Below are 22,098 nucleotides of genomic sequence, written 5' to 3' on the forward strand. Positions count from 1 at the left end.
CGACCTAAATGTCAGAACCGGACAAGAACCTGACACCCTCAGCACACAGGGGGACAAACACCTGCCTGGAGGTGAAAGCATTCCCTCCCCCATATGACCCCCCCCTAGGTACAACTATGTCAGCATAACCAACAAAAATGGGTCACAACTCCTGCAGCTCTGTACATAGTCAATGGTAGGCTTTGAGGGGACTCCTATGGTAGGTACACCTATAGCTCATGTCTTGGCAGTAGTACTGTAGAATACTTTATCACTGACCTCAACCCAGAGTCTCTCAGAGCATTCACAGTCAGCCCACTGACACCCCTATCAGACAACAGCAAAATCACAGTCTACTTGAACAGAGCAATACTCAATCATGAGGCATCAAAGCCAAAGGAACTGAGTAACATTAAGAAATGCTATAGATGTAGTTTGGAAATGCTAAGGAATGTAGTTTGGAAACCTACCAAAAAATGATTAGGCAACAACCAATTCAATCCCTTTTAGACAACTTCCTGGATATAACGTTCCACTGTAATAGTGAAGGTGTAAACTTGGCAGTAGAAAATCTTAACAGTATATTTAACCTCTCAGCTTCACTATCAAATCTAAAAATCTCAAATAGAAAACCGAAAAAAAAAATACAACAATGATAAATGGTATGATGAAGAATGCAAAAATCTAAGAAAGAAATTGAGAAACCTGTCCAACCAAAAACATAGAGACCCAAATATACAGACAACAAATTCCAATTGGCTATACTAAAACTCTTTAACATCATCCGTAGCTCTGGCATCTTCCCCAATATTTGGAACTAAGGACTGATCACCCCAATCCACAAAAGTGGAAACAAATTTGACCCCAATAACTACCGTTGGATATGTGTCAACAGAAACCTTGGGAAAATCCTCTGCATTATCATTAACAGCAGACTCGTACATTTCCTCAGTGAAAACAATGTCAAATTGTCTCTTTACCAAATCATCGCACGACAGACCGTGTATTCACCCTGCACACCCTAATTGACAAACAAACAAACCAAAACAAAGGTAGTCTTCTCGTGCTTTGTTGATTTAAAAAAAAAAGCCTTAGACTAAATTTGTCATGAGGGTCTGCTATACAAATTGATGGAAAGTGGTGTTGGGGGAAAAATATACGACATTATAAAATCCATGTACACAAACAACAAGTGTGTGGTTAAAATAGGCAAAAAACACACACATTTCTTCCAACAGGGATGTGGGGTGAGACAGGGATGCAGCTTAAGCCCCACCCTCTTCAACATATATATCAAAGAATTGGCGAGGGCACTAGAAAAGTCTGCAGATCCCGGCCTCACCCTACTAGAATCTGAAGTCTAATGTCTACTGTTTGCTGATGATCTTGTGCTTCTGTCACCAACCAAGGAGAGACTACAGCAGCACCTAGCTCTTCTGCACAGTAAATCTCAGTAAGATCAAAATAATGGTGTTCCAAAAAAGGTCTATACATATCTTGGCTTAAACATCAGTGCCACAGGTAACTTCCACAAAGCTGTGAACGAGCTGAGAGACAAGGCAAAAGAGCCTTCCTTCTATGCCATCAAAAGGAACATAAAATTCAACATACCAATTAGGATCTGGCGGAAAATACTTGAATCAGTTAAAAACCCTGTTGCCCTTTATGGTTGTGAGGTCTGGGGTCCGCTCACCAACCAAGAATTCACAAAATGGGACAAACACCAAATTGAGACTCTGCATGCAGAATTCTGCAAAAATATCCTCTGTGTACAACGTAGAACACCAAATAATGCACGCAGAGCAGAATTAGGCCGATACCCACTAATGATCAAAATCCAGAAAAGAGCCTTTAAATTCTACAACCACCTAAAAGGAAGCGATTCCCAAACCTTCCATAACAAAGCCATCACCTACAGAGAGATGAACCTGGAGAAGAGTCCCCTAAGAAAGCTGGTCCTGGGGCTCTGTTAACAAACACAAACAGACCTCACAGAGACCCAGGACAGCAACACAATTAGACCCAAACAAATCATGAGAAAACAAAAAGATAATTACTTGACACATTGGAAAGAATTAACAAAAAACCTGAGCAAACTAGAATGCTATTTGACCCTAAACAGAGAGTACACAGTGGCAGAATACCTGACCACTGTGACTAACCCAAACTTAAGGAAAGCTTTGACTACCTGTATGTACAGACTCAGTGAGCATAGCATTGCTATTGAGAAAGGCCGCCGGAGGCAGACCTGGCTCTCAAGAGAAGACAGGCTATGTGCACACTGCCCACAAAATGAGGTGGAAAATGGGCTGCACTTCCGAAACTCCTGCCCAATGTATGACCATATTAGAGACACATAATTCCCTCAGATTACACAGATTCACAAAGAATTTGAAAACAAACCCGATTTTGGTAAACTCCCATATCTACTGGGTGAAATACCACAGTGTGCCATCACAGCAGCAATATGTGTGACCTGTTGTCACAAGAAAAGGTCAACCAGTGAAGAACAAACACCATTGTAAATACAATCCATATTTATGCTTATTTATTTTCCCTTTTGTACTTTAACCATTTGAACATCGTTACAACACTGTATATACATAATATGACATTTGTAATGTCTATTCTTTTGGAACTTCTGTGAGTGTAATGTTTACTGTTCATTTTTATGATTTTTTCACATTTGTCTATTATCTAATACATTTGCTTTGGCAATGTTAACATATGTTTCCCATGCCAGTAAATCCCCTTGAATTGAATTGAGAGGGGGTGGATTTGAGAGGTAGGGAGAGAGCAGAGAGAGAGAAAAATTGAGATGAGAGATGGGGGGGGGGGGTAGAGAGAGAGCAGAGAGAGGTAGAGATAGAGGTAAAGAGAGAGAGAGAGGGTAGAGAGAGAGAGAGCAGAGAGAGAAAGAGAGAGGTATAGAGGTAGAGAGAGAGTGGGGTAGAGAGAGGTAGAGAGAGAGAGAGGGAGAGGTAGAGACAGAGAGAGGGGTAGAGAGAGAGCAGAGAGAGGTAGAGAGAGGTAAAGAGAGGATAGATGGAGAGGTAGAGAGAGGTAGAGAGGGAGGTAGAGAGAGAGAGAGAGACAGAGAGAGATATATATATAGAAAGAGAGAGAAAGACAGACAGAGAGAGAGAGAGAGACAGAGAGACACAGAGAGAGAACATCCTGCTTCATCCCTATACTCTCAGTGGGGGACTCAATTCTCTCCACAGTCCCACTGCTAGCGGACAGGCATCAGCGCCAGCTATCAGCTAATTTACATGCCCTGTTATCTGGAACCCAGCATCACACCTACCCCTGACTGACTGTAGTGACTTCATCTTTTCCTGCCTAACTTACAGTGGGGTAATAGAATAACTTGTCTTTTCTATAACAGCTTCTAGAGGTTTACATTTAAATCTCAAACCAGGATTGGTGTCCATGGCTGAGCTGCCCTCTCTTTTACCAGAGGAGAATAATATCTGAATCGGATTTCACACAGCTGATGAAACCACTTGCAGGGGGAGAGTGAGAAATCGGACAAAGTGCAACATGACTACAAGCTCCTCATTCATCAGCTAATGCTTCTCTCTCTCTCTCTCTCTCTCTCTCTCTCTCTCTCTCTCTCTCTCTCTCTCTCTCTCTCTCTCTCTCTCTCTCTCACTGTCTCTCTCTCTCTCTCTCTCTCTCTCTTAGTCTCTCTCACTGTCTCTCTCACTCTCTCTCTCTCTCTCACTGTCTCTCTCTCTCTCTCTCTCTCTCTCTCTCTCTCTCTCTCTCTCTCTCTCTCTATGTCTCTCTCTCTATCTCACTTTCTCTTCAAAGAGGTTTAGTGCTGCTCCGTTTATTGACTTGGTTTCGTAAGCAGCACTATGTCAGGCTAACAAGTATCAAAGGACATGAAAATCTACGCAGGCACTCAAAATGACCTTGGTGATATAAATAAACAATGTTTTAAAACCGCTTAATGTCCTAAATGAATGTGTGAAATAAGACTTCCAACTTACTGGGGGAATTTGGACATGAATTGGGCATCAACTATGGCCTCCTCCTCTGATCCCTCCATGCAGAAAGGGTGTAGGGTTTTAATTTCCCTACAAAGATAGATACAGTAGGGCTGGTCAGTTTATAACATTCAGTTAATGAGCAGATGGATAAATAGCATGTGTAGACTGTAAAGTACCAACGACTTGCAATGAAGGATCTGTAAATATAATGTACATGTTAATAATAACTACTTAAGTACATGGGAATTGAAAAATAAGTCAGCATTGATAGGAGTTTTCAGTGCATGTGAGACGTCTCCAACTGCTCAATAATATCACACAGTATAGCCCGAGTACAGTAGAAACAGTCTACTTGTTGACATTTCTACCTGGAATAAAGCATGGTATGTCAGTTCAGTTCCTCTCTGGACAACTCAAGGTTTGCCTCTCTCTCTCTCTCTCGACCTCTCCTGAAGACATCCTGAGGGTGGGTAGGCAGGACTGAACCCTGAGGTGTCAGTAAAAGAGTTTATGTGTGTGTGTGTGTGTGTGTGTGTGTGTGTGTGTGTGTGTGTGTGTGTGTGTGTGTGTGTCGGCGTGTCGGTGTGATGACAGTATACATTCACATTGCCTTTCAGAATAATCAACAGCTCAACTATATCAACTGCCATCCTATTCTGGACGTATTTCTACACATCTTCAAGTCCCACTCCTCCTGCTGCTTCCTATCTCACCTCTTTACAAAGCTTCCAATGCTTTCCTTTACCTTTTTTCTAACAAAAAAAAAATATGAAAAAAGTCCCTTCTTTAATTTGTTGAATATTTTTTAATGCGTTTTTAAATAAAGTCAAACTTAATATTCAACCAGCCAGCTTATCAATGTTTCTTTGCAAAGCAGGCCATAAATATTAATGAGTCCTCCGCTCAGACCTGAAAGGGCCGGCTGTGCATCGTCTTTCTCCGCTAAGAAAGGGGGTTTATCACAAATAAAAAACCCTGGGTAATTTTTCACAGAAATAATTGCCCTGCATGTGGTAAATGGTGTTATTTTCTGGTATTTAAAACTTTGGCAGGGTTCCGTGTGTAATGATTTGCTGGCTGAGGCTAATGCTGGCAACCAGACCGGGAAAGGGAGAGGAGACTGGGCTGGGCTGGGCTGGGCTGGGCTGGACTGGGCTGGGCTGGGCTGGGCTACCTCCACACGTGTCAGAGGGGTAACCACAAAACCAACTGAAAGGCTTTAAAGTAAAAAAACACTGTGAGCCGTTACCTTACCGTAGCTGGGGCCTGGGCTGGGCTGGCCACTATGTTACTGTAAAGTGAAAGTCAAAGAGCAGCCATGTTTGTGGTATGGAAAACATGGTCCTCAACATCACTAAGCTGTAAGAGTCATGAGGTTTCTGAACTCCATGTCAAATTAGTGAAGACGTCAAACACGGCAGGGTCTCCTGTTCAGAAGAGCACTTTGCGCACGGTGGGGGGCGTTCAGCAAGCCGCCGTTTAGCTGTTTAAATCACAACACAGCAGCGAGCCGGTCTGTGGCTGACTGACTGAATATACTGTACGTAGTGATAGTATTGTATTTTGACTGAACTTCTCAGCTCTACACTGTGAGGTGTCTCAGGACTGGGAAGGAGCAGAACAAAGAGAGTTGTTTTTCTGGAGGATCACAAACTCCTCAGTATACAGTAAACACTGCGATAAGGACCAGGCATCCCAGTAAAGTGTTAGACTTTGTCCAAAATGGCACCCTATTCCCTATATACAGTAGTGCACTACTTTTGACCAGACCTCTTTTGGCCTATAAAGGAAATAGGGTGCCATATGGGACGATTCCTTAGACCAGGGGTGGGCACCTGGCGACCCTTTTGTAGTTCCGCGGATCCATTTCTGGCTTAGGGCCCCAAAATGCTAGGGCCGACACTGAATGCATGTGTGGGTACGGATGTGGGTACGCAGACCCACAAGTCACTGTGGCCGCTCATGAGATCCGTTTATTGTGGCCTCCCCCCCCCATCAAAGTTGCCCATCCCTGCCTTAGACTAAGTCTGTTCAGGAACATTCTATAAGCTCTTTTCCCAGCTCGTCTCAGCTGGAGAGAGAGAGACTGATGGAAAGTCCAGACGTATAAGAGCATTTAGTCATCACTGCTGTTCCTGTTAGAACGGTGGGACGAGATCAACACAACACACAGTTCAGACTGTATGATCTGGACTCTCTACAAGAGACACACTCACTCTCTCACACACACACACACACGCACGCACGCACGCACACACACACACACACACACACACACACACACACACACACACACACACACACACACACACACACACACACACACACACAGAGTGCAAAAGCAATGACCTTGACTGAATGGAATACTAAATACTGACTGAAATAATAACAGGGAAGAGGAGCAGAAGAAATACTAAGAGAAGCGATGGGGAGAGACGAGTGACAAGACAATCATGATATTTAATGACGGCAAGGCAACACAGAGAGGCCCAAGCCAAATAATGGTGGGAAGAAGGGAATCAAAGTATGGCTCTAATCGCAATTAGTGTGAGTGTGACCATTTTGACTTTCTCCATCCCTAACTACACTATTCTATTCAGTCTGTTGAGTTGCCAATTTGTCCTTGATTTCAGATGGGGATCAGGAGTTGTGTGTAGTGTGGATGCTGTGTTGAGCACCACATCCAGGCAAAGGCTACGTCCCAAATGGAGCCTTATTCCCTGCACAGGGCAGGACCTATGGGTCCTGGTCAAAAGTAGTGCACTAAATAGGGAATAGGGTGCCATTTGGGAGGCAGCCCAAATAATCAACTGATGGGACCCCAAAATGTCCAAATCAGATGATTACAGCGTGTCGCTCCCAGAGGCCTCTCAGCCAAACCTTTATTGCTCCTCCTGACCCCTCTGATTTTCATTAGAGATATCCATTTTGAAATAAAGAGTGGAGGTAAGGTACACAGACTGCTCTGTCTGTGCGTGTTCAATTTCCTGTTGGTTTGGAGGATTCAAGGGGAAAACAAGAGGTGTGATAAGTAGACTACCTCAGCATCCATCCAGCTATCTGGTGACCTGGTCCCTGGACGTATCCCAAATGGCACTCTATTCCCTATGTAGTGCTCTAAAGCTTATAGGGCTCTGGTCAAAAGTAGTGCACTATAAAAAATAATAGGTTGACATTTGGGACACACACTCTGTCTGTGCAGTACAGCAGAACCCTAATATTGCCCAATATGGAATATGACACCAGGCTAGGGTGAAGATTACCCTACCACCACTGTATAAGAAAAAAATATGTTCAAAGTAACAAAATGATTTTTTGGAGTCCCTTATAGAGAGGTAAAGAGGAATATACTACAGCAACAACTTGTGGATTCTCTCGATATGGTTGAAGGGTAGGAAAAATTGAGAAGGTGATAAGATGGTGTCCTTTCCAAAATGAGTTTATGTTCTGATGTAAATCTTCTCCTTCAACCATAAATCAAGGGTATTAAACATGACTGTATGCAGCTGGACTGAGTTTTCCATTAGTGTATACTTGCAGCAGGGCATTTTAACTCCTGTGTTTTCAAGTGTGCGTCTCAAATGGCACCCTATTTCCTATATAGTGCACTATTTTTGACCAGGGCCCATGTGACTCTGTTTGAATGTAGTGCACTATATATGGGAATATGTTGCTATTTGGGACGCTGTCACGTTCTGACCTTTATTTCCTTTGTTTTGTCATTATTTAGTATGGTCAGGGCGTGAGTTGGGGTGGGCAGTCTATGTTTGTTTTTCTATGATTTGGATATTTCTATGTTCCGGCCTAGTATGGTTCTCAATCAGAGGCAGGTGTCATTAGTTGTCTCTGAATGAGAATCAGACTTAGGTAGCCTGGGTTTCACTGTGTGTTTGTGGGTGATTGTTCCGGTCTCTGTGTTTGCACCAGATAGGGCTGTTTAGGTTTTCTCACGTTTATTGTTTTGTTTGTCTATTCATGTATAGTTTCTTTATTAAAGAACCATGAATAGAAACCACGCTGCATTTTGGTCTGCCTCTCCTTCACCTCAAGAAAACCGTTACAGAATCACCCACCACAACAGGACCAAGCGGCGTGGTAATGGGCAGCAGCAGGAGCAGCGCGATAAAAACCTCTGAACTTGGGAAGAAATCCTCGACGGGAGAGGACCCTGGGCAAAACCATTGGAGTGTCGCCGTCCCAAGGTGCAGCAGGAGAAGCAGCAGCAGGAGCAGTGCGAGAAGGAATGGACATGGGAGGACGAATTGGACCGAAAGGGACCCTGGGCACAGCCAGGAGAATATCGCCGCCCCAAAGAAGAGCTGGAGGCGGAGAAGGCGGAGAGGCGCTGGTATGAGGAGGCAGCACGGCGGCGTGGATGGAAGCCCGAGAGTCAGCCCCAAAAATTTCTTGGGGGGAGGGACAGCGCCATCAAAGTCGCCAGTCTGCCCAGCGCCATCTGAGCTCCCCATCTGCCCAGCGCCATCTGAGCTCCCCGTCTGCCCAGCGCCATCTGAGCTACCCGTCTGCCCAGCGCCATCTGAGCTACCCGTCCGCCCAGCGCCATCTGAGCTCCCCATCTGCCCAGCGCCATCTGAGCTACCCGTCTGCCCAGCGCCATCTGAGCTACCCGTCTGCCCAGCGCCATCTGAGCTACCCGTCTGCCCAGCGCCGCCTGAGCCACCCGTCTGCCCAGGGCCGCCTGAGCCAACCGTCTGCCCAGCGCCGCCTGAGCCACCCGTCTGCCCAGCGCCGCCAGTGCCGCCAGTCTGCCCAGCGCCGCCAGTACCGCCAGTCGGCCCAGCGCCGCCAGTGCCTCCAGTCTGCAAGGAGCCACCAGTGCCGCCAGTCTGCAAGGAGCCACCAGTGCCGCCAGTCTGCAAGGAGCCGCCTGTGCCGCCAGTCTGCAAGGAGCCACCAGTGCCGCCAGTCAGCAAGGAGCCACCAGTGCCGCCAGTCAGCCAGGGGCCGCCAGTGCCGCCAGTCAGCCAGGGGCCGCCAGTCAGCCAGGGGCCGCCAGTGCCGCCAGTCAGCCAGGGGCCGCCAGAGCCCCTCAGTCCAGAGGCGCCAGTGCCCCTCAGTCCAGAGGCGCCAGAGCCCCTCCGCGCCAGAGCCCCTCAGCCCAGAGCCCCTGCCCTTCTGTCCAGAGCTTCCGCCCCTCTGTCCCGAGCTGCCCCTCAGTCCAGTGGGGTCATTTAGTAGGGTCACCGTGGTTAGGAGGCCACGGAAGCGGACAAGAAGGTGGACTAAGACGATGGTGAAGTGAGGTCCGCGTCCTGCGCCAGAGCCGCCACCGCGGACAGACGCCCACCCAGACCCTCCCCTATAGGTTAAGGTTTTGCGGCCGGAGTCCGCACCTTTGGGGGGGGGGGGGGTACTGTCACGTTCTGACCTTTATTTCCTTTGTTTTGTCATTATTTAGTATGGTCAGGGTGTGAGTTGGGGTGGGCAGTCTTTGTTTTTCTATGATTTGGGTATTTCTATGTTCTGGCCTAGTATGGTTCTCAATCAGAGGCAGGTGTCATTAGTTGTCTCTGATTGAGAATCAGACTTAGGTAGCCTGGGTTTCACTGTGTGTTTGTGGGTGATTGTTCCTGTTTCTGTGTTTGCACCAGATAGGGCTGTTTAGGTTTTCTCACGTTTATTGTTTTGTTAGTCTATTCATGTATAGTTTTCTTTATTAAAGAACCATGAATAGAAACCACGCTGCATTTTGGTCTGCCTCTCCTTCACCTCAAGAAAACCGTTACAGACGCAGAATATAGGTAATATGTTGCCATTTGGGAAATGGGCATGATTTCAGATTTTCCAGACCTGGTTGGAGGCATTTATTTGCCCAATAAGCCTGCTTATGAAATATATCTGAATGACCAATTTTGCATAAAGCTGCAATTCCTCTACAAACTAAGTTTACGGTACTAGGAGTTTTTATACACCGTATAAGCAGCTATATGGCAAACATTCTGAAAACAAGCTCTGCAGACTGCAATGTGACATGCATTGGGACAAAAGATAACTACACTATGACAATTCACAACCTGTTACAGTAACTACTTCCACTGTAACATACGACTTGGTGTCATTGGCTATCAATATATAAATATCTGAGTATGACAACGATGTGAACATGTTCAATATTCAACAACTCCAGAGCCCCCTGGGCCCTCTGAGGCCTCCTTCCCTTAATCATGTTGAGTTTCCATTTCCACTCCAGCCTGAAACGACTAGGAGAGTTAAACCTCCAGGAATTTCAGAGAAACCACTCATTACCACATCCAAATTGTTTTGTGGGCATGAAAAGGACAGTATTTATTGAACTGCTTCTCTGTGGCTGAGAGGAGGAACTGAGCAGCAGCAGCAGTAAGAAGTGAAATGTGCTGTTATGTTCAGTGCCTTCAGAAAGTATTCACACCCCTTCCCTTATTCCACATTTTGTTGTGTTACAGCCTGAATTCAAAGTGGATTAAATACATATGTTTTCTAACCCATCTACACACAATACCCCATAATGAAAAAGTGAGAACATGCTTTTAGACATTTTTGCAAATGTATTGAAAATGAAATAGAGAAATATCTAATTGACACAAGTATTCACACCCCTGAGTCAATACATGTTAGAATCACCTTTGGAAGCAATTACAGCTGTGAGTCTTTAAGTCTGTAAGAGCTTTGCACACCTGGATTGTACAATATATTTGAACATTATTATTTTTTACATTTTCAAGCTCTGTCAAATTGGTTGTTGATCATTGCTAGACAGCCATTTTCAAGTCTTGCCATAGATTTTCAAGTAGATTTAAGTCAAAACTGTAACTCGGCCCCTAAGGAACATTCATGTCATCTTGGTGAGCAACTCCAGGGTATATTTGGCCTTGTTTTTTAGGTTATTGTCCTGTGTCTGGAGGAAAGCAGACTGAACCAAGTTCTCCTCTCGGATTTTACCTGTGCTTAGCTCCCATTCTGTTTCTTTTTTATCCTGAAAAACTCCCTAGTCCTTAATGATTACACGCATCCCCATAACATGATGCAGCCACCACTATGCTTGAAAATATGGAGAGTGGTACTCAGTAATGTGTTGTATTGGATTTGCCAAAAAGTTAATTGCTTTGCCAAATGTTTTGCAGTATTACTTTAGCGCCTTGTGAAACAGGATGTGTTTTTGGAATATTTGTATTCTGTACAGGCTTCCTTCTTTTCAATTAGGTTAGTCTTTTGGAGTAACCACAATGTTGTTGATCCATCCTCAGTTTTCTCCGATCACACTCATTCAACTCTGTAACTCTAAGTAACTAAGTCACCATTGGCCTTATGGTGAAATCACTGAGCGGTTTCCTTCCACTCGGGCAACTGAGTTAATATGGATGTATCTTTGTAGTGACTGGGTGTATTGATACAGCATCCAAAGTGTAATTAATAACCACCATGCTCAAAGCGATATTCAATTTCTACTTTTTTTTTTTTTTTTACTCATCTACCAATAGGTGCCCTTCTTTAAAAGGCATTAGAAAACCTCCCTGATCTTTGTGGTTGAATCTGTGTTTGAAATTCACTGCTCGACTGGGGGACCTTACATATAATTGTATGGGTGGGGTACAGAAATTAGGTAGTCATTAAAAAATCATGTTAAACACTATTATTGCACACAGAATGAGTCCATGCAATTTATTATGTGACTTGTTCAGCAAAGTTTTATACCTTATACGTTAAGTTTTATAACTTATTTAGGCTTGTCATAACAATGGGGTTGAATACTTATTGACTCAAGACATTTTAGCTTTTCATTTTTAATTCATTTGTAGAAATTTCTAAAAAAACATCATTCCACTTTGACATTATGGGGTACTGAGGGTAGGCAGGTGACATAAAATCTCAATATAATCCATTTTAAATTCAGGCTGTAACACAACAAAATATGGAAAAAGTCAAGGAGTGTGAATACTTTTCTGAGGGCACTGCATATTCTAATTAGCTGCAAAGCAATAGATTCCTTGCTAGCATGTTAAATCTGCTACATGACAGTGTAATTTGACTCCTTAAAAGGATTATGCAAATGACCGCTCATCACTGCTCGACAAGACGGAGAAAGAAGACAGATGATTTATGCACAACGCACCTTTCAGGAGATATCTAGAGGGGCTAATCACCTGAACCATGGAGTTTTATGTTTTATAGCTATACCCGGGATGGGTTCAAGCTTGTTTACATTGTCTCTACACATCCTCAAGCATTTCAACTATCATTTCTTAATTTCCAGAAACGTACAGTTCATTTAATGTTAGAATTGTCACACCACGACGGCTCGATGTGAAATCCAAGAAGGTCACATTTACACAATACAGCTCATTTTAATATTTTGTTTTTCAAACATATTTTGCATAAACAGAATTGTTTCGCTTTCAGTTGAAATCTCTTTTTAGAAACGGTTACTATGCAGAGAGAAAAGAGCTTGAAATGTTTAGGGGGCTGAAAACTCTTTCCTTTGAGGAGAGTGAGTTATTCAAGTCTGTGAGAAGTCTAGGTACTACTTTCTAAATTGGGCTTCTATGACTCTGTTGTTAGTTGATTGATGCTGCTATTGCACTCTGGGCCAGAGTCTAAACGCATTACCGGTCGCTCTATTTGTTTGTTCCTGTTCACTGTGTTGCTTTACCCCTTATTTTTAACATACTCATCAAGATTTATATCATTTGTTACAAGTAAGTCAAATCCATACTAAGAAAAGGGGAAGTTATGGTTGGAAGCAGAGTAGTAAATTGTTAAATTTTTGCAGGTAATCTAAATGCAAACTAGCAGCAACTTATCATGAGAATGGATTTCTCCACCATCTGGTCCAATAACAGGGGATTTGTCTAGTGGCAAGCAAAGAATAGAATGATGGGAGAAAGATTAGCAGGCAAGTCCTACAGTTGGATAAAATGTCTTTTGTGCAAACGAGAACAGATGACGCCTTAACAATTACACCTGTCAAAAACTCCAGAAAGCAATCCATCTCTGGGCAGCTCAGCTGAAAACCATGGCTGGGCTACTTTATAGCAAAACAATATTTTTAAACAATTGCCAGCACAACATTTTGATCCATGACAAGCTCTGGAAGTCACATTTCACTTTCAATGCGTAACCAGAAGCAACGGGGGCCCCTACTACTCAGTGGTAAGTACAACAAATGCAGAATGTCTAAAGTGGAGAGGAGGAGGGAGATAGGAGGCACTGCTCTGTGTGTGTGTGTGTGTGTGTGTGTGTGTGTGTGTGTGTGTGTGTGTGTGTGTGTGTGTGTGTGTGTGTGTGTGTGTGTGTGTGTGTGTGTGTGTGTGTGTGTGTGTGTGTGTGTGTGTGTTTATGGTGTTTGGTTGCGACAGGGTGACAGAGCATGTCGTTTTCTGGCTTTGGATGTGTGTCGAGTAGGATCGAAGCCAAGCTGCTTCGGCTGCTCCTCTGTGTGTGTGTGTGTGTGTGTGTGTGTGTGTGTGTGTGTGTGTGTGTGTGTGTGTGTGTGTGTGTGTGTGTGTGTGTGTGTGTGTGTGTGTGTGTGTGTGTGTGTGTGTGTGTGTGTGTGTGTGTGTGTGTGTCGCCAAAGTCCTCTTGGCCTATGAAAGCTGTCCTTTATACACCAGTCCTGCTCTGAGCTATCAAAGAGGGGTTGTTAACTATTTATCTTGTCCATCTCCCTAGAAATAAAACTTCAAACACAATGTTCAATTGGCAAATACAAACAGACGGAGACAGAAAAAGTGTCAACTGAATTGAATTCTGTGTTATTCTGCCCAGTCCACACAACATCTTGTTGTTCTTGAGGTTTGGGATTGGATTCATGGTATTTCTGCCAAAACAGAACAGTGTTTGGGACCTTTGCACTTGGATTGTGACCACAGCCCTAATCATGGCGGATTTGATGTATTCCTTTCCCGTTGCGGTAGTTTATACTCAACACAATATATCTCAATGCATAACACAAAAATAAATACAATAACAGACTGCATGAAGTATACTGGCAATAAATGGTTGAAAGGGACACACTGAATGGTTGAAAAAGAGTCAGTCACCTAATGTGCAGTAACTGTAACACATGTGCAGAACTCATCAGGGATACTTCATACATGTGAGTGGATGTAGTCAGGACAGGAGTCATGAAAAACCACCAGGAGAAATGAGCTCCTCAAGTTGAATTTGGACAGGTACCAACCTCCCCAAGCCAACCTGCATGAGATCCCATTATGACAAGCAGGAAGAAAATCCCAAATGGCACCCTACTCCCTTTACAGTGCACTACTTTTGACCAGAGGTAATCAATCAAGATAAAGGTATTCATAGCACAGATGCGTTTCAACACCAGGCAGACTAAATAACTTTTTTGCCCGCTTTGAGAACAATACAGTGCCACTGACACGGCCTGCAACGGAAACATGCGGTCTATCCTTCATTGCAGCCGAGGTGAGTAAAATATTTAAACGTGTTAACCCTCGCAAGGCTGCAGGCCCAGACGGCATCCCCAGCCGCGCCCTCAGAGCATGCGCAGACCAGCTGGCTGGTGTGTTTACGGACATATTCAATCAAACCCTATACCAGTCTGCTGTTCCCACATGCTTCAAGAGGGCCACCATTGTTCCTGTTCCCAAGAAAGCTAAGGTAACTGAGCTAAACGACTACCGCCCCGTAGCACTCACTTCCGTCATCACGAAGTGCTTTGAGAGACTAGTCAAGGACCATATCACCTCCACCCTACCTGACACCCTAGACCCACTCCAATTTGCTTACCGCCCAAAGAGGTCTCGACCCCGCCCTGTGCAACTGGGTACTGGACTTCCTGACGGGCCGCCCCCAGGTGGTGAGGGTAGGTAACAACATCTCCTCCCCGCTGATCCTCAACACTGGGGCCCCACAAGGGTGCGTTCTGAGCCCTCTCCTGTACTCCCTGTTCACCCACGACTGCGTGGCCACGCACGCCTCCAACTCAATCATCAAGATTGCGGACGACACAACAGTGGTAGGCTTGATTACCAACAACGACGAGACGGCCTACAGGGAGGAGGTGAGGGCCCTCGGAGTGTGGTGTCAGGAAAATAACCTCACACTCAACGTCAACAAAACTAAGGAGATGATTGTGGACTTCAGGAAACAGCAGAGGGAACACCCCCCTATCCACATCGATGGAACAGTAGTGGAGAGAGTAGCAAGTTTTAAGTTCCTCGGCATACACATCACAGACAAACTGAATTGGTCCACTCACACAGTCAGCATCGTGAAGAAGGCGCAGCAGCGCCTCTTCAACCTCAGGAGGCTGAAGAAATTTGGCTTGTCACCAAAAGCACTCACAAACTTCTACAGATGCACAATCGAGAGCATCCTGGCAGGCTGTATCACCGCCTGGTACGGCAACTGCTCCGCCCTCAACCGTAAGGCTCTCCAGAGGGTAGTGAGGTCTGCACAACGCATCACCGGGGGCAAACTACCTGCCCTCCAGGACACCTACACCACCCGATGTTACAGGAAGGCCATAAAGATCATCAAGGACATCAACCACCCGAGCCACTGCCTGTTCACCCCGCTATCATCCAGAAGGCGAGGTCAGTACAGGTGCATCAAAGCTGGGACCGAGAGACTGAAAAACAGCTTCTATCTCAAGGCCATCAGACTGTTAAACAGCCACCACTAACATTGAGTGGCTGCTGCCAACACACTGACACTGACTCAACTCCAGCCACTTTAATAATGGGAATGGATGGGAAATGATGTAAATATATCACTAGCCACTTTAAACAATGCTACCTTATATAATGTTACTTACCCTACATTATTCTTCTCATATGCATACGTATATACTGTACTCTATATCATCGACTGCATCCTTATGTAATACATGTATCACTAGCCACTTTAACTATGCCACTTTGTTTACATACTCATCTCATATGTATATACTGTACTCGATACCATCTACTGTATCTTGCCTATGCTGCTCTGTACCATCACTCATTCATATATCCTTATGTACATATTCTTTATCCCCTTACACTGTGTATAAGACAGTAGTTTAGGAATTGTTAGTTAGATTACTTGTTGGTTATTACTGCATTGTCGGAACTAGAAGCACAAGCATTTCGCTACACTCGCATTAACATCTGCTAACCATGTGTATGTGACAAATACAATTTGATTTGATTTGATTTGAAACCGAATTTGCACTGCATGACAAAATCCCATGACACATAGTGAGAACAGTGAAAAGTGCATCATTGGTGCAAAAACAATTCAACAGATTATTTTTCAAACACTTTTTTCCCTCGTGCACCAACATGGTTCACTAAAGTGTGTAGCTGTGGTCTATGCTCCGGACCAGTACAGCCAAACTACTATTTCAACACAAGGACATTTGGTACTCACATGATGAGAATACCTTTACCTGTTTATGTGGTCCAGACAGAGAACAACATGGGCTGAAGTCTACAGAACCCTGTGATGTAGTGAGAGAAGAGAAGAGAAATGCTATTGACCCATAACCCCTCTGGGCCAAGCAAAGCCATTTAGTGAGCTCATTCCTAGAGAGACGGAGAGAGGGAATACAACATTCCAACTGTGCAGCACCTGTTCTCAGAGCTCCAGTGAATGTAATATCGTGTAACTGTAAACACACACACAGGTCTCTTCTGGCCTTAGTGACTGTATACAGCAGGGAACACCAGGACTCAATCTTGACCTTTATATTAAAGAGAAAAAGACGTTTCAGGGGCACAATGTGACCCTGATACGAAAATCCTTGGTAATTTACAGACTGGTTTGCCTGACTAGCCAAACTTGCTCCGGCCAAAGCGCTAAACCACGGGCCACGGAAGTTAGTTTCTTCTCCACAACGAGTCTGGATCTAAGTACTTCGCTGACGATTTCTGGAACGCAAACACATTCTAACCATTCAGATTGGTCCTAGAAACCGATGGGTTGAGCCAGAGCCAGAACACACGTGAGTAAAGTGGATTTGGCTTTGATTTGGATTTGGCTTTGATACTCTGATTTGTTAGAGATGATCCAATCGCGGATGACTTTGTTTTGTGCAACTCCCCTCAGTGTGACGTCACTACAAACCGCTGCTATAAGTAGCGAACATAGAGCAGTGGAAGGATTCCGTTTGAGTTGTCAGGCAACCAACTGGTGCTTGTCTGTGAGCTCCTTTAAAAGTACAAGTTACAGCCCATTTGGTGATGTGCATCAGTACAAGATAAGGAGAGATAGAGAGAGAGAGAGAGAGAGAGAGAGAGAGAGAGAGAGAGAGAGAGAGGCACTGGCTACAAACCTGTCACCAGTTCTTATTTAAAGTAGCCCAGCGATGCTCCCAGCTCCAAGAGAGGATGAGAGCAGGGTAGAACCTTTACCTTCACCATGATCAATAATAAAAGGCATTTGTCCTTTCACGTGATGTATAATTATAACGCAGGACCAAGGTTATCCAGCTGCATATTATAAAGAGAGGAGCTACAGACAACTACTCCACACAAGCATCTCAGGGCTCGTCTCAGGGTTGCTTGTTTTCAGCAGGCCAAAGCTGTTCAAACCAATTGCAGTTTGGTGTGAAAGCAGCAATCGGGGTCAGCGAGCAGGTCAGGAAGAAAGATATAGTGTATCGATTTCACGCGGTGAGCACAGAGCGGGGAGGAGAGGGGAGCAGGGGCAGACGTGGCGGGCTAGAGCGCGGCAGGATGGAGGGTGGAGGGGGCGCAGGCAGAGTCATGCCTCATTCCAATCAGAGAGGAGGGTTCAAAAGGCGAACGCTTTTCGGGCCGAATCATGATGAATTGGGGCCTGATGAGTTCTAGTGTGACTGTTCCACTGCTCCACCCTGTATGAGGAGCCAGGAGGACCCAGTGTATTCTTCAAGCAGAGAAGATGCTGGGAGATTACAGCACACGTAAACATGTCAACTATTGCCGCGACATAATGATGAAGACACAACTCCAACACACAAGGAAGACACGCACAGACACAGACTCCCTCTCCATCGACAACACACCACCACCAACCTGACACAACAAAACACCTAGTTATTCGGTTTTGCTGGTCCACTAAAGCAGTAAACCAGCTTGGTGACAGGCTATGATACAGGCCTGAGGAGTGGCCTTTACGTTTTAGCCTGCTGGCTCACTGTTCTGTTTCTGCCTCATATCATGCTCAATAAACACATCTTAGACCCAGAAAGCATAACAGGACTGAGAGAGAGCGAGCGATTAATCAAAGAGGCGTTAAACAACACTCAACTTTGGTAAATCATGTGGCTGTGGATGAACACCACAACGCAGAAAGCCCTTCTAAATCTTCATCCCCCAGCACCTCTCTGATTCAGAGTTGGGTTGAATGCGGAAGACACATTTCGGTTGAACGCATTGTTGTTGTGCAACTGACTAGGTATCCCCCTTTCCCTTCCCTCTCCCTCTCCTCTCCCTGGCCGCCAAGCTATAACTGACCCATTATTGATAATAATACAAAGTGTTTGCCTACCCACACACTAGACGGGGACGCTTATTTCCCATGCCTCTTAAATGCCCGGGCTAAAAGCAATGAGGAAAAGGCTTGTTTTGTTTTTAATCGTATTATGAAGTATTCACAGTGGAGAATCGCAGTGGGACCTGCTGAATTCACTCTGATTCTCACATGACGGATGACAACACCAGGGCACAGAGGACCCCCCACCCCCCGCACGTCAGCAGCTTCACTGTATTGTTATGACCGCTTTACAAGTCATGCAATATGCACTAAGGACGGCAGGAACGGTGGAGACGCATAGCAAGGCAAACCCTTGACAGATTGAGAAGCCATTTGCTGGATGTGACTGCTGCTCAATGCTCAAACCGCCAGCGTCCCAAATGGCACTCTATTCCCTATAAGGTGCACAATTTTTGACCAGGCCAGGGCCCCTCTACAGGCAAGAGCGGAAATAGGCTGGGAGTGTGAGTTTCATCATTCTTTATTCCATGGTAGTGAAGTGTAGTACTCAGATGCTGTAAAAAGTGATTCAAGTCATATTTCAGAGATGAAGTAACAAAGGTGTTAATTTATGGAATAAATGCAATGTGACAAAATGACTTTGTAAATAGACTGGTGGTATTCATAGCACTACGTGAATGTGGCTTTAAGATGGCTTTCTCTATTCAAACAAGTGTACAGATGGCGTATCTTAATTTGAGAGTTTGCTACAGCAGGAAATAATCCTGCAGCAACAGGATGTGTAAATTGTTGTGTGGATTATAATTCATTTAAATGTTTTGTTGGGGTTGATGCATTTTTTGTTAGGGCAGATCAAGTCTGACAATTTAAAGTGGTAATTACAAACTTTAGAAGCCCTTTTAAACATTGAATACACTACAAGTTTGGATTCCATGCTGTGGAGGAAAATTCTGAGAAACAAAAGAGTGATCAAATTAAGATCCTACATCTGTACCTATGGTATGGCCTTTTTATCCCTCCTAATAACATCATTTTGCAACTGTTTTCAACGTGGTATTACGCTACTATTGTAAAAGAAGATATATATGGTGTTATATCTGGTCTTATTCATGGCTCTCGCACATTTTTACGACATTATGCTTTATCCATGAATCATTTCTGCATTACTTGCCACACGTAACCCTTTTATATAGGACTACAAACTCAAGGTACGGTAGATGGCCAGGCAGGGTGTGAAATACATGTGGGAGAGCGAGAGAGCCCAAAGGAGGAGAGGTGGAGAAGGCCAACACACTTGGCAGAGAGGAGGAGTGGGCATCAATCCAAAAATGGATAAGAGGACAACCTTCCAGTAACAACAAAAATAATGAAATGAATGAGAAAAGCTCTGGCCAGCGGATCCCAACCAAGCACACTTGAAAAGAGGAAATCCTTCAATACTGGACTGTTCTAGCGGAGAAAGCAACTCAAACAAAGGAGTATTTTCTAAATAAAAAAATCACAGGGCATCGAGCTGACAACACCAGAAAGAAGCACAGCACCAGCAGCAAGACCCAGAGTAAAATCAATACAAAGTGAAGGTATTACATCGTAGACACATCCGTGCCTGTTTTTCAGCCCACAAAAAAACAACTTTTTCCAAGAGTGACTACCTACACTGATTGCAGCAGGATATGTTCGAATCTTAGCACTTAATCATAATGTAAACGGTTTATTTTTATATCTCAATATTGTTCCGATACAGTACTGCTGAATGGTCATCAAACAGACAGAGAGGAGGGTTGTGTAATTCTTAAGAAGAAGGAAGAGAATTCTTTCTTCTTTCATGAAAAGCAGGCACAAATCCTGGAGCTTCACTCAAAAAGGCCTGGTAATCCCCCCTTAAATCCCACAGGAAGGGATGAATAGGATACAGCACTCTGCTACCCAATCAGAGGGCAGGCTGACACCCGCAACATATCCTCCTGTTGCTACAGTGTCTGATCAGTAGAAGAAGAATGTATAAAATAGTCAGCGGACCTGTAGATTAGCTTAACTCATATGGAAATATATGTGACATTACCATAAGTGGCAAGCATTCCAATGCTGGGAAAATGATGAAGCAAGTGCTTGAAATACTGGCATGTCAATAATGGAAACTACAAAATGATCTAACTACTGTATGTGAGCTAGTGACATTTTGCCCTTCAGCAGTCTATGAATGTGCTGTTATTAACCTCCTGCCCAGTTTCTGTCAGAACTGTTTTGTGGCTTGCTGTAGACATGCCTGTGCGTGTGTGTGTGTGTGTGTGTGTGTGTGTGTGTGTGTGTGTGTGTGTGTGTGTGTGTGTGTGTGTGTGTGTGTGTGTGTGTGTGTGTGTGTGTGTGTGTGTGTGTGTGTGTGTGTGTGTATTCCCAGTCCCGCGGCCCAGATACACTCTACTCAGTTAGCCATTATGGAGTCTTGCTTTAGAAAATGAATGCATGCCACTCAGGTAGTCTATATCCAGCCAGCCCTGGGGGAACAGGGCCCAGTCAACCCCAAACCCCCTCTGTGTCTCTGGGCTGCTGGTCCCTGCCTGCTGGGGTGAGTGGGGTGGGGATGGGGGGTGGGCAACACTGATTCGACACTGGACATGCTCCATCTCACCAGGACTTAATGGAGCTGGACATCACAGTTTATATCCGAAGGGTACACATCCTTCTGTGTGTGTGTGTGTGTGTGTGTGTGTGTGTGTGTGTGTGTGTGTGTGTGTGTGTGTGTGTGTGTGTGTGTGTGTGTGTGTGTGTGTGTGTGTGTGTGTGTGTGTGTGTGTGTGTGTGTGTGTGTGTGTGTGTGTGTGTGTGTGAGAGAGAGAGAGAGAGAGAGAGAGAGAGAGAGAGAGAGAGAGAGAGAGAGAGAGAGAAAGTGAGGATGGCTTATAAGGGAGAAAGAAGAAAGACAAGAAGACTGGGGGGGTGGAAGGTGAATTCATTATGCAGTGTGTACATGTATACTCTACCACATACTGATTTAAGTAAAACATATGACTGTATTTCGTTACATAATGTCACATGCAACCGCTACACATTTTGCACCTAATAACAAACTAACTCAGCTCCATCATTCCTGCATGAACATGCAGAGAGAGAGAGCAGAGCACAGTACCAACGCATGATGCACAGAGATAGCATAGCGATCCGTGGGATAACCATGACTTTAAGCGCACAGTGCGGAGTGATTCTTCACATCAATGATTTTCACAAGCCGTCACCCATAGAGGACGGGTGCCATTTCTCTTGCTTTGAGAAGGATCTTGATGGGGAGCCCATAACCATTAAGTTCCATTATAGAGCAAAAAGGCTGCCAGTTTATCTTCTGATCAATGCTGCTAGCTGTCAGATGGAGAGGGAGGCTGCAAAGAGACGGACACACCCAGGCAGCATCCCAAATGGCAACCTATTCCCTACATAGGGCTCTGGTCAAAAGTTGTGCGCCATCAAAAGTAGTGCACTATGTAGGGAGTAGGGTGCCATTGGGGACACACCCGGTACTGTTGGAATAGGGCAGCCCTAGTCAGAACGGAATCAATCCAAATGAATCCATTTACACTGAGCAGCCTGTTATCAAACACACCGTCCTGTTTCTAGATACTGATAACCAGCGGCCAGGCTGCTGCACGACATCTTAGAGAGAACCAGCTTTCAATTCAGTACAAAATGCTCATCCAAATACTGT

At 44.7% G+C, this 22,098-nt stretch overlaps 1 protein-coding gene across 3 annotated transcripts in view; it reads right to left on the reverse strand.

Annotated features, from left to right (window-relative positions):
* LOC135507985 (neuronal PAS domain-containing protein 3-like) overlaps positions 1–22,098 on the reverse strand; it is a 391,626-nt gene that overhangs the window by 323,339 nt on the left and 46,189 nt on the right. For 2 of the 3 annotated variants that reach the window (XM_064927840.1, XM_064927839.1), the window contains exon 3: positions 3,978–4,064. The exons of the other annotated variant lie outside the window; for it this stretch is intronic. In XM_064927840.1, coding sequence (XP_064783912.1) covers positions 3,978–4,064 — 87 coding nt within the window. The remainder of the gene's footprint in view (positions 1–3,977; positions 4,065–22,098) is intronic. 3 annotated transcript variants of the gene reach the window in all.

Source organism: Oncorhynchus masou, chromosome 21 (genome assembly GCF_036934945.1).
Source record: "Oncorhynchus masou masou isolate Uvic2021 chromosome 21, UVic_Omas_1.1, whole genome shotgun sequence".
Lineage (NCBI taxonomy): Eukaryota > Metazoa > Chordata > Actinopteri > Salmoniformes > Salmonidae > Oncorhynchus > Oncorhynchus masou.